The 12,786-nt window shown below is 49.7% G+C and overlaps 1 protein-coding gene across 1 annotated transcript in view; it reads right to left on the bottom strand.

Annotated features, from left to right (window-relative positions):
- GPATCH1 (G-patch domain containing 1) overlaps positions 1 to 6,433 on the bottom strand; it is a 53,855-nt gene extending 47,422 nt beyond the window's left edge. Inside the window, exon 1 of the mRNA XM_033225617.1 lies at positions 6,051 to 6,433. Coding sequence (XP_033081508.1) covers positions 6,051 to 6,123 — 73 coding nt within the window. The 5' untranslated portion in view covers positions 6,124 to 6,433. The remainder of the gene's footprint in view (positions 1 to 6,050) is intronic.
- Between the last annotated feature and the right edge of the window lie 6,353 nt (positions 6,434 to 12,786).

Genomic DNA, 12,786 nt, shown 5'->3' with positions numbered 1-12,786 from the left:
ATACTTTATTTTATTTTATCTGAGATGCAGTCTCTGTCGCCCAGGCTGGAGTGCAGTGGCATGACCTCGGCTCACTGCAACCTCTGCCTCCTGGGCTCAAGTGATTCTCCTGCCTCAGCCTCCCACGTAGCTGGGATTACAGGTGTGAGCAACCACGCCCAGCCAAGAGCCCAGGTTTAAAGACCTAGAGATCTGAATTCAAATCCTCTTCTACTGCTTGTTAAGATTTGTCATCAGCTGGGCGCAGTGACTCATGCCTGTAATCCCAGCACTTTGAGATGCTGAGGTGGGCGGATCACCTGAGGTCAGAAGTTTCAGAACAGCCTGGCCAACAGGGTGAAACCCCGTCTCTACTAAGATATAAAATATTAGCCAGGCATGGTGGCAGGCACCTGTAATCCCAGCTACTTGGGAGGCTGAGGCAGGAGAATCGCTTGAACCTAGGAGGAGGTTGCAGTGAGCCAAGATCATGCCATTGCACTCCAGCCTGGGCGACAGAGTCAGATTCTGCCTCAAACAAAAAAACAAAAAAAAAAGATTTGTCATCCTGAACAAGTTACTTCATGGCTCTAAGCCTCAGCCTCCACAACTGTAAAATCAGGGTAGTAAAGAAGCCCATCTTTGTAGGGTGGTAACGAGGATTAAATATCATATGTAAACAGCTGAGCACAGTCCCTGACCATGGGGAAAATCAGTTAACATCAGTTAAAATCAGTTAATATCAGCTACAATATCTTTTCCCTCTAAAGGACTAAATTATAACTTGGGTCCCACAGCCCAAGATGTTCACCATTTCATGGAAATGCAGTACACACACCACGTTACTCTATGTGCACTTGGCATTATTCTTGGCTATGGCAGAGCTTCTCAATCTCAGCATATTTTGTGCTGGAGAATTCTTTGTTTCAGGGGAATATTCTGTGCACTGCAGGATGCTCAGAACCATTCTGGGCCTACAGCAGCAGCTTATGCCCCACAGGCACGACAGCCAAAAAGGTCTCCAGGCATTGCCAACTGTCCCACTCGGCTACAGTAAGAGGGAGCAGGTGTTGCCAGTGCTTGGTGCTATTGTCGAAGTGCTTCTGATCTCGAAGGGGAGACAAGATCTGCAGACAACTGAGTGCAGCCTGTGGCGGCAGAGGATGAGGGCCAAGCAATGTGGCCAACGGGCTCCCACAGGTCTCCTAAGGAGAAGGCACCACCTCTAACCAATGACGGAAAAACTCCAGAAAGGAGGTGGGTGGCATTTTAGCCAGGCCATGTCCTAATTACTGCTACTAATGACAACTCATTCCTTCCTTTAGTACATATTATCTCATTTATCATACCCTGATAAGGATACTGATTGAGTAATTTCCCTGAGACTCACAGCTCATAAGCACAAAGGTGAAACCAGCTCTCAACTCTGTCTCCAAGCCAGAGATGCCTCCTATACTGTTCCTCCCTCTCACTCCCTGACCAAAAGTTCAACGAGCCCCTGGCTGGCTAATGGTTAGATTTTTTTTTTAAGGGCAGGGGAGTCGGGTGCGGTGGCTCACACCTGTAATCCCAGCACTTGGAGAGGCGCAGGTAGGCGTGGTTCGAGTCATTAGAAGCAGTGGTTTGACACCAGCCTGGGCAACACAGTGACACAATTTTTAAAATTAGCCCGGCATGGTGGTATGCGCCTGTAGTCCTGGTTACTGGGGGCTGAGGGGTGCTGAGCTGGGAGGATCCCTTGAGCCCAGGAGGCCAAGGCGGCAGTGAGCCATAATCATGCCACTGTACTCCAGCCTGGGGGATAAAGCAAGACTCTGTCTCAAAAACAAAAAGTTGATGAGGGCCTTGCCATGCAAGCAGCCCTTCTAGACCCAGGGTGTAGAAAACTGAACAAAACTCTGCTCCTGTTCTCAGGACACTCAGAGCCCATAAGAGGAGACCTGCATGTACTGGAGCACTTCTGACAATGAGAAGGTCTGCAACATCAGCCACCGTTAGCAGTGAGCAGAATTTTGACAAAGGCACTGACTCCCATCAGTAAACAGAAGGAGGGATAAAAGGGCAAGGTCGCCGTGCACAGTGGCTCACGCCTGTAATTCCAGCACTTTGGGAGGCCAAGGCGGGCGGATCACCTGAGGTCAGGAGTTCAAGATCAGCCTGGCCAACATGGTGAAACCCCGCCTCTACTAAAAATACAAAAATTAGCCAGGCGTGGTGGCACGCACCTGTAAGCTCATCTACTCAGGAGGCTGAAGCAGGAGAATCGCTTGAACCTGGGAGGTGGAGGTTGCAGTGAGCCGAGATCGCACCATTACACTCCAGCCCGGGCGACAGAGCAAGACTCCATCTCAAAAAAAAAAAAAAAAAAAAGGGCAAGGTCAGATGTATTGAGAAAGTGGTCCAGTCTAACGGGAGGCCAGGGAATAAGTGGAAGATGGAACCAGAAAGGCGGACAGTGCAGGGGGCCTTGAATGTGGTGCTGCAGGGTTTATGGTATGTCCTGGGGGCGAAGGAAGCCACGGTTGGCTTTAAGTATGAGAATCACAGCATCAAGGAGGAGAAAATTGTCCCTAAAGTTAATCTGGGTATAGAATGAGCTGTAGATAAGAATTCTAGAACCAAGTGGAAATGTCTAAGGAAAGAATAGGTAAGTATCTGGTGCCCTTCCTTCCAGATTAGAAGGCCTATTTGTCTATAAAGTTCAGCCATAGTCACTAGGCTCCCTGGCTAACTCTTACTAATAAACCTTTCTGTCAGGGCCAGCAACTTTAAAATAGAGTTCTCCTCTACCAATGCCTGTCTAACCTGTCACTAAAACTTCAAAGCAGGGAGTAAAAATAATTATCAGTCTAGTGTGTTATATTGTAAAATACAGAGTGCATTTAAACTTCAAAGTGCTTAGAAAACTGGCTGGGCACGGTGGCTCATGCCTGTAATCCCAGCACTTTGGGAAGCCGAGGCAGGCAGATCACCTGAAGTCACGAGTTCGAGTCCAGCCTGGCCAACATGGTGAAACCCTGTGTCTACTAAAGATATAAAAATTAGCCGGATGTGGTGGCAAGCACCTATAATCCCAGCTTCTCGGGAGGCTGAGGCTGGAGAATCCCTTGAACCTGGGAGGCAGAGGTTGTAGTGAGCTGAGATCATGCCATTACATGCCAGCCTAGGTAACAAGAATGAAACTCCATCTCAAAAAAAAGTGCTTAGAAGACAATGAATCAATCCTCAAAACTTGTATTACTGAGAAGTTAAAGGATGTTTTTAGTCCAAAAAAAACAAAGTCTACAAATTCAATGTCCTTTCCTTCTACTTCAGAAGCAAGGTTGGGGGCCAGGCACAATGGCTCACACCTGTAATTCCAGCACTTTGGGAGGTGAAGGCGGATGGATTGCTTGAGTTCAGGAGTTCAAGGCCAGCCTGGCCAACATGGCGAAACCCCATCTCTACTAAAAATACAAAAATTAGCTGGGCGTAGTGGCTTGCGCCTATAATCCCAGCTACTTGGGAGGCTGAGGCAGGAGAATCGTTTGAACCTGGAAGGCAGAGGTTGCAGTGAGCCGAGATTGTGCCACTGCACTCCAGCCTGGGCAACAGAGCAAGACTCTTGTCACAAACAAACAAACAAACAAACATGGTTGGGGCCGGGCATGGAGAATCATGCCTGTAATTCCAACTCTTTAAGAAGCTGAGCTGGGAAGACCACTTGAGGCCAGGAGTTCAAGACCAGCCTAAGCAACATAGAAAGATCCCGTCTCAATAATGTTTTTTTTTTTTTTTTTTGAGACAGTCTCACTCTGTCGCACAGGCTGGAGTGCAGTGGCGCCACCTTGGCTCACTGCAGCCTCCTCCTTCCAGTCTCATGTCATTCTCCTGCCTCTGCCTCCCAAGTAGCTAGGACTACAGGCGCCCGCCACCAGGCCCAGCTAATTTTATTTTTGTAATTTTAATAGAGACGGGGTTTCACCGTGTTAGCCAGGATGGTCTCGATCTCCTGATCTCATGATCTGCCTGCCTCAGCCTCCCAAAGTGCTGGGATTACAGGCGTGAGCCACCATACACCCGGCCTCGTCTCCATTTTTAAAATAAAAAATGTTGGGCACTGTGGCTAACGCATGTAATCCAGCACTTTGGGAAGCCAAAGTGAGAGCATCACTTGAGGTCAAGAGTTTGAAACCCGCGGCCGGGCGCGGTGGCTCAAGCCTGTAATCCCAGCACTTTGGGAGGCCGAGACGGGCGGATCACGAGGTCAGGAGATCGAGACCATCCTGGCTAACATGGTGAAACCCCGTCTCTACTAAAAAATACAAAAAACTAGCCGGGCGAGGTGGCGGGCGCCTGTAGTCCCAGCTACTCAGGAGGCTGAGGCAGGAGAATGGCGTAAACCCGGGAGGCGGAGCTTGCAGTGAGCTGAGATCCGGCCACTGCACTCCAGCCTGGGCGACAGAGCGAGACTCCGTCTCAAAAAAAAAAAAAAAAAAAAAAAAAAAAAGAGTTTGAAACCCGCGTGGTCAAAACAGCAAGACCCTGTCTCTACAAAAAAAGAACTTGGGATACAGAGATGTCTTAAGGAAATGCAACAGCTGACTTTATACACATAAAAAGCATTCAGACTAGCCTTTCTCAGCCGTTTGTTTGTTTGTTACAGAGTCTCACTATAGTGCCCAGGCTGGTCTCAAACTCCTGACTTGAAGCAATCCTCTCACCTCAGCCTCCCAAAGTGCTAGGATTACAGGTGTGAACTACTGTGCCTGGCCCCTTTCTCAACCTTTTGTAAGCCGAGGGTAGAAGTAGGGCCAGTATCCAGCAGAAGTTTCCACCAGAACTGTTTGTAGGAAATAAAAGGGGCATAAGTGGAGATATCCCAGAAGCACAATCAACCTGGCAGGATGTGGTCAGGGTGAGAAAAGGGAGGGGACCCCCACCAACAGGAGGTCTGCAAATAAATTGTGGCCCAATAATTCCACCATTCTTCCTCTGCCTTCCCCACAGGGCTAGCACAGCCAACAGCCCTTACTGGACACTCAATACATACTTTGCTGAACAAGTCAAGTCATTAAGTGGAACAGACCAGAAACACAGGAGAGAACCTTGATTCATCTTGCCCCTCACCCCCACATTCCACCAGCAAATATGGTCAGCTTTGCTTTCAAAATATATCTCCACCCAGACCACTACACACCACCGCCACTGCTAACTGTCCCGTCCATGCCACCATCGTCTCCTGACCTGTTTTTGCTAATCTCCCTGCTTCACTCTTACCCATCCCCAAACAGTGTATTCTCAACATCAAAGATAGAATAATACTAAAAATTGGCCGAGCACAGTGGCTCACGCCTGTAATCTCAGCACTTTGGGAGGCAAGAGGTGAGAGGATCACTTGAGGTCAGGAGTTCAAGACCAGCCTGGGAAACAGAGCAAAACCCTGTCTCTAAAAATCAAATATATAGATATAGATATAGATATAGATATATCCCTCTCTGTGTAATTTCCCATGACCCTAACCCTAATCCTGCACTTAGTACAAGATCCAAACTCTTTACCCTACCAAGTAAGATCCAGCCCCTGCCAGCCCCTCTGACATCCTCTTCTACCTGTCTCCCCCGCTGTCGTCTGCTGCAACCACACCCGTCCTGCCTGCCCCTCAATTTCCTAAACTGGCTCCCACTTCAGGGCCTTTGCACTTTATGTTCCTTCTGCCTGAAATGCTTTCCCTCCAGATTTGCCCATGGTTGTTTTCTTCCTTGGTTCCAAGTCTGAGCTCAAACGTACTCTCTTGGGGAAGACACTGCCTAAGCAACCCCCGCTCTCACACCAGCTATTCCGTCATTTTCTTGTTTCTATCCCGCCGCCCCCTTGTTCGGCCACGCTTGTGTCTCCCATCCCTGAAAGTCTCTCTCTGCCGCTGCAGAAGGTGAGCACCCCGAGAGCGCGGCGAACACCTCCCTCGCCGCCGTGTTCCCAGCGCTGGGAACGATCTAACAACGGTCCAGCACCGATTTGTGCTTTTGTGGCCCGAATCCTGGGCCCTTGGCCTGTTTTCCATAGGCTCCGCCGGCCCATGCGCCCCGCACCTTCTTCCAGAGGCTCCAGCCCGGTCCCATAGCTGACCAGATCCTCGTCGCTATCACTGTCCCGCGCCGCCATCCTGCTCTTCCGGGCCCCGCCCCCTCGCTACGGCGGCCTTGACAGGCCAAACACCTTTCCTTCTTCTCCGCGAACCCCGGTGATTCCGGAAGGCTGAGTCCGCGGGCGGGGGAAGTTGTCCTCGCGGCCGAAGCCTGCGCCCCGGGTTCTCAGGCCTGTCCTATGGGAGGCCGACCCAGGCAGGAGTTGCCTCGGAGGATTTGGCAGCCACGACATCACATCCTAGCCCTGCGATATGCGGGTGAGGAGAAGACTCCTGGTATAAGCTGGAAGCCACCCAACTGTTGCTGCGAGGCGACACCAATGCCTGCCCAGCCCCCCACCCCCGTCCCTCGCGCCAGTCCCTGCCTTGGCAGCAGTCACTGCCCAGCTCCGTCCACTCCCACCGCCCACCCAGCCACCTCCAGGAAAATGCCTGAGCTCCCAGATTTCTTGCTCGCCCCGGTGGGGCTTCACTTTATTTTTATTATTTTTTTAACTTTTATTTTGGGTTCAGGGGTACATGTGCAGGTTTATTATATAGGTAAATTACATGTTGCAAGGGATTTGGATACAGATTGTTTCCTCCCCAGGTAATAAGCATAGTACTCAAAAGGTAGTTTTTCCGATCCTCACCCTTCTCGCACCTTCCACCCTCCAGTAGGTCCAGCCTCAAGTAGGCCCTGGTGTTATTCCCTTGTTTGTTTGTTTGTTTGTTTGTTTTTAAGACAGAGCCTCACTCTGTCGCCCAGGCTGGAGTGCAGTGGCCGCGATCTCAGCTCACTGCAACCTCCCCCTCCCCGGTTCAAGTGATTCTCCTGCCTCAGCCTTCCCAGTAGCTGAGATTATAGGCGTCCACCCCACCATGCCCTGCTATTTTTTTTATTTGTTTTGTTATTGTGGTTTTTTTGTTTGTTTGTTTGTTGTTTTTGAGACGGAGTTTCGCTTTTGTTGCCCAGGCTGGAGTGCAGTGGCAGGATTTCGGCTCACCACAACCTCTACCTCCAGGGTTCAAGCGATTCTCCTGCCTCAGCCTCCAGAGTAGCTGGGATTACAGGCATGTTACAGTATGCCCGGTTAATTTTGTATTTTTTTTTTTAGTGGAAACGGGGTTTGTCCATGTTGGTCAGGCTGGTCCCGAACTCCCGACCTCAAGTGATCCGTCCGCCTCGGCCTCCCAAAATGCTGGGATTACAGATGTGAGCCACCGTGCCCGGCCATTTTTTTTTTTCTTTTGTATTTTTAGTAGAGATGGGGTTTCACCATGTTGGCCAGGCTGGTCTTGAACTCCTGACCTCAAGTGATCCACTCGCCTTGGATTCCCAAAGTGCTGGGATTACAGGCGTGAGCCATCATGGCTGGCTCCTGTTATTCCCTTCTTTATGTCCATGTGTGCTCAATGTTGAGCTTCCACTTATAAGTGAGAACATACAGTATTTGGTTTTCTGTTCCTGCATTAGTTTGCTTAGGGTAATGGCCTCCAGCTGCATCTATGTTGCTGCCAAGGACATGGTCTTGTTCTTTTTTAATGGCTGTGTAGTGTTCCATGGTGTGTGTGGACCATATTTTCTTTATCCAGTCCACCGTTTGTGGGAATATAGGTTGGTTCCATGTCTCTGCTATTGTGACTAGTGCCTCAGTGAACATATGCGTGCATGTGTCTTTATGGTAGAACAACTTGTATTCCTTTGGGTATATACCCAATAATCGGATTGCTGGGTCTAATGTTAGTTCTGTTTTAAGTGCTTCAGGAAATCTCCAAACTGCTTTCCAGTTGTAATTTCATTGTAATTTTCTTTTTTTTTTGTTTTCTTTTAGACAGTCTCACTCTGTTGCCCAAGCTGGAGTGCAGTGGTGCGATCTCTGCTCACTGCAACTTCCGCCTCCTGAGTTCAAGCGATTCTTCCGCCTCAGCCTCCTGACTAGCTGGGACTACAGGCACGCGCCTCCACGCCTGGCTAATTTTTGTATTTTTTTTAGTAGAGACGGGTTTTGCAATGTTGGCAAGGCTGGTCTCACACTCCTGACCTCAGGTGATCCATCCACCTCAGCCTCCCAAAGTGCTGGGATTACAGGCATGAGCCAGGGTACCCGTCCTTCATTGTAATTTTCAATTACAGTAGCTGAAAAAATTTACATTCCCACCAGCAGTGCATAAGCAGTTCTGGGGTTTCACTTTATTCTTGGAGGTGGGGGAAAACACTGTAACCATAATAGGTTCATTACCCTATGCACATGAATGCCTAGAGATAACATGTTGCCGCAGAGAAAGAAGTTTAATCCTTGGGCCACCAAAAGAGGAGATGAGAGGAAACCTCAAATCCACCTCCTCACAGAATTCGGGGCTAGTGTTTTTTTTTTTTTTTTTTTTTTTTTTTTGAGACCGAGTCTCGCTCTGTCACCCAGGCTGGAGTGCAGTGGCCAGATCTCAGCTCACTGCAAGCTCCGCCTCCCGGGTTTACGCCATTCTCCTGCCTCAGCCTCCCGAGTAGCTGGGACTACAGGCGCCGCCACCTCGCCCAGCTAGTTTTTTGTATTTTTAGTAGAGACGGGGTTTCACCGTGTTAGCCAGGATGGTCTCGATCTCCTGACCTCGTGATCCGCCCGTCTCGGCCTCCCAATGTGCTGGGATTACAGGCTTGAGCCACCGCGCCTGGCCGGGGCTAGTGTTTTTAAGAGTATTGAAGTGGGCTGAAGTGTGGAGATCATTGATTGGTGGAAGAGTGCAGGGTGAAGTCCTGGGACCCAGAGAGGAAGAAGCTGTATTCTCATGCTAATCCCCATCCTCGGCAGGGGTCTTGGTGCTGGTTTCGCTGGAATTCAGAGATCTGAAAAACATTTTAAGGGTTCCTTAAACAAAAGCCTTATGATTCTAAAGTCAGAGATCCTGTCTATAAGAACCATGGAGATTCAAATCAGTTTTTTTTGTTTTTTGTTTTTTGTTTTTTGTTTTTTTTTTTGAGGCGAAGTCTCGCTCTGTCGCCCGGACTGGAGTGCAGTGGCCGGATCTCAGCTCACTGCAAGCTCCGTCTCCCAGGTTTACGCCATTCTCCTGCCTCAGCCTCCCGAGTAGCTGGGACTACAGGCGCCCGCCACCTCGCCCGGCTAGTTTTTGTATTTTTAGTAGAGACGGGGTTTCACCGTGTTAGCCAGGATGGTCTCAATCTCCTGACCTCGTGATCCGCCCGTCTCGGCCTCCCAAAGTGCTGGGATTTGTTTTTTGTTTTTTTAGCAACGGAGTCTCACTCTGTTGCCCAGGCTGGAGTGCAGGGAGTGCAGTGGCAGGATCTCGACACACTGCATCTGCCTCCCGGGTTCAAGCGATTCTCCTGCCTCAGCCTCCCTAGTAGCTGGGATTACAGGCACCCGCCACCGTGCCCGGCTAGTTTTTGTATTTTCAGTAGAGATGGGGTTTCACCCTGTTGGCCAGGCTGGTCTTAAACTCCTGGCATCAAGTGATCCACCCGCCTCGGCCTCCCAAAGTGCTGGAATTACAGACGTGATCCACTGCTCCCAGCCCAAATCAATTTTTTTAAAATTTTATTTATTTGTTTATTTTTGGAGAAGGAGTCTCGCTCTGTTACCCACACTGGAATGCAGTGGTGCGGTCTCGGCTCACTGTAGCCTCTGCCTCCCGGGTTCAAGCAATTCTCCTGCCTCAGCCTCCAGAGTAGCTGGGACTACAGGTGCCTGCCGCCACGCCCGGCTAATTTTTTTGTATTTTTAGTAGAGACAGGGTTTCACAATGTTGCCTAGGATGGTCTCGAACACCTGACCTCGTGATCTGCCCGTCTCTGCCTCCCAAAGTGCCAAATCAATTCTTGAATAGTCTTAGGACCCCAATGTCAGAAATCCTACCTGTAATCCCACATTGAGGGATTGGCATTCCCATTGACATGAGGGTCCTAAGACAGAATTGATTGGCATCCCCATTGCTCCTATAGAGAGGATCTGTGTCTATAGAGACCCTGTCTCTAAGAAAAAAAAAAAAGGTATGAAGCAATTAGCCAGGTTTAGTGACAGTACTTGGGAGGGTGAAACAGGAGGATCACTTGAGCCCAGGAATCAGAGGCCAGCCTGGGCAACATACCAAAACCCTGTCTCTAACAACAACAAAAGATATGGGATAATTCATTAACAGCAATAGGTAATCAGAACAAACTATAACCTGTGACAATACTATGAGCATTTTAAACTCCCCATGAATTATCTGCAACGTATGTTGATAAATGAGGTGTGGAATTAAATAATTCAAACTTAAAGCTATTGGAACTTTATTGTTGATATTATTATTTTTTAGAGGCAGGGTCTGGCTCTGTTGCCCAGGCTGGTGTGCAGTGATGCAATCATAGCTCACTGCAGCCTCAAACTACTGGGCTGAAGCAATCCTCCAGCCTCAACATCCCTGGTACTGGGACTACAGGCACCAGCCACCCCGCCCAGCTGCTGTTGGAATTTTAAATGATCCTGAAACTTGAGAGGAATGTAGTTATGTAGCATGAATCACATGGTGAGCAGCTGCAGCTTCTGCCCCTTTTCCCCTAGAAATAACTAAAACCAAACAGGCCAGAGATAAGACCTCCTCAGACGGGTACCCCCCTCACAGAGTAATAAAGCAATCTTCCTTGGAATGTAGCATCCTATAGCTAGTCAAGTCACTGTAAGGATTCTGTGTCTGCCTATATAAGTGAAACCTTAACCTCTCCACTTTGGAATGCTTTTTCTGTGTGTTTTTGCTTTCGTTTTTGAGACTATTATCATTTTGACACCCACGCTGGAGTGCAGTAGTAGGATCATGGCTCACTGCAGCCTTCCTCTCACCTCAGCCTCCTGAGTAGCTGGGACTACTAGTTGACAAGGCTCAACTAATTACTTCATTTTTTGTAGAGGCCGGGTCTCACTATGTTGCTAAGGCTGGTCTCAAACTCCTGGGCTCAAGCGATCCTCCCACCTGAGCCTCCCACAGTGTTGGGATTATAGGTGTGAGCCATTGTGCCTGGCCTCCACTTTGGAATGTTGACCCTATACATTTGGAGTCGGTGTTTCCAGGTGGCTATCCTCAAGCTTTGTAATATATGAAGATAAATAAACCTAGTAAACTATACTTAATCAGGGTGGGTGCAGTGGCTCATGCCTGTAATCCCAGCACTTTGGGAGCCCAAGGCAAGTGGATGATCTGAGATCAGGAGTTTGAGACCAGCCTGGCCAACAGGGTGAGAGCCTGTCTCTACTAAAAGTACAAAAATTAGCCAGGTGTGGTGCCGCACGCCTGTAGTCCCAGCTACTTGGGAGGCTGAGGCATGAGGATTACTTGAACTCAGGAGGCCCAGGTTACAATGAACCGAGATCATGCCACTGCACTCCAGCCTGGGTGACAGAGTGAGACTCTGTCTCAAAAAAAAAAAAAAAAACTCTGGCCAGGCGCGGTGGCTCAAGCCTGTAATCCCAGCACTTTGGGAGGCCGAGACAGGCGGATCACGAGGTCAGGAGATCGAGACCATCCTGGTTAACACGGTGAAACCCCGTCTCTACTAAAAAAATACAAAAAACTAGCTGGGCGAGGTGGCGGGCACCTGTAGTCCCAGTTACTCCGGAGGCTGAGGCAGGAGAATGGTGTGAGCCCGGGAGGCGGAGCTTGCAGTGAGCTGAGATCCGGCCACTGCACTCCAGCCTGGGCGACAGAGCGAGACTCCATCTCAAAAAAAAAAAAAAAAAAGAGGCCGGGCACGGTGGCTCAAGCCTGTAATCCCAGCACTTTGGGAGGCCGAGACGGGCGGATCACGAGGTCAGGAGATCGAGACCATCCTGGCTAACACGGTGAAACCCCGTCTCTACTAAAAAAACTACAAAAAACTAGCCAGGCGAGGTGGCGGCGCCTGTAGTCCCAGCTACTTGGGAGGCTGAGGCATGAGGATTACTTGAACTCAGGAGGCCCAGGTTACAATGAACCGAGATCATGCCACTGCACTCCAGCCTGGGTGACAGAGTGAGACTCTGTCTCAAAAAAAAAAAAAAAAACTCTGGCCAGGCGCGGTGGCTCAAGCCTGTAATCCCAGCACTTTGGGAGGCCGAGACAGGCGGATCACGAGGTCAGGAGATCGAGACCATCCTGGTTAACACGGTGAAACCCCGTCTCTACTAAAAAAATACAAAAAACTAGCTGGGCGAGGTGGCGGGCACCTGTAGTCCCAGTTACTCCGGAGGCTGAGGCAGGAGAATGGTGTGAGCCCGGGAGGCGGAGCTTGCAGTGAGCTGAGATCCGGCCACTGCACTCCAGCCTGGGCGACAGAGCGAGACTCCATCTCAAAAAAAAAAAAAAAAAAAAGAGGCCGGGCACGGTGGCTCAAGCCTGTAATCCCAGCACTTTGGGAGGCCGAGACGGGCGGATCACGAGGTCAGGAGATCGAGACCATCCTGGCTAACACGGTGAAACCCCGTCTCTACTAAAAAAACTACAAAAAACTAGCCGGGCGAGGTGGCGGCGCCTGTAGTCCAGCTACTCGGGAGGCTGAGGCAGGAGAATGGCGTAAACCGGGAGGCGGAGCTTGCAGTGAGCTGAGATCCGGCCACAGCACTCCAGCCTGGGTGACAGAGCGAGACTCCCTCTCAAAAAAAAAAAAAAAAGAAAGAAAAAGTAAAAGAAGCCAGGTGCAGTGGCTCACGCCTATAATCCCAGCACTCAGG

This window comes from Trachypithecus francoisi, unplaced genomic scaffold (assembly GCF_009764315.1).
Source record: "Trachypithecus francoisi isolate TF-2019V2 unplaced genomic scaffold, Tfra_2.0 Lachesis_group12, whole genome shotgun sequence".
Classification (NCBI taxonomy): Eukaryota; Metazoa; Chordata; class Mammalia; order Primates; family Cercopithecidae; genus Trachypithecus; species Trachypithecus francoisi.
Note: the sequence above shows the minus strand (reverse complement) of the source record. Positions and strands in the feature narration are given on the sequence as shown.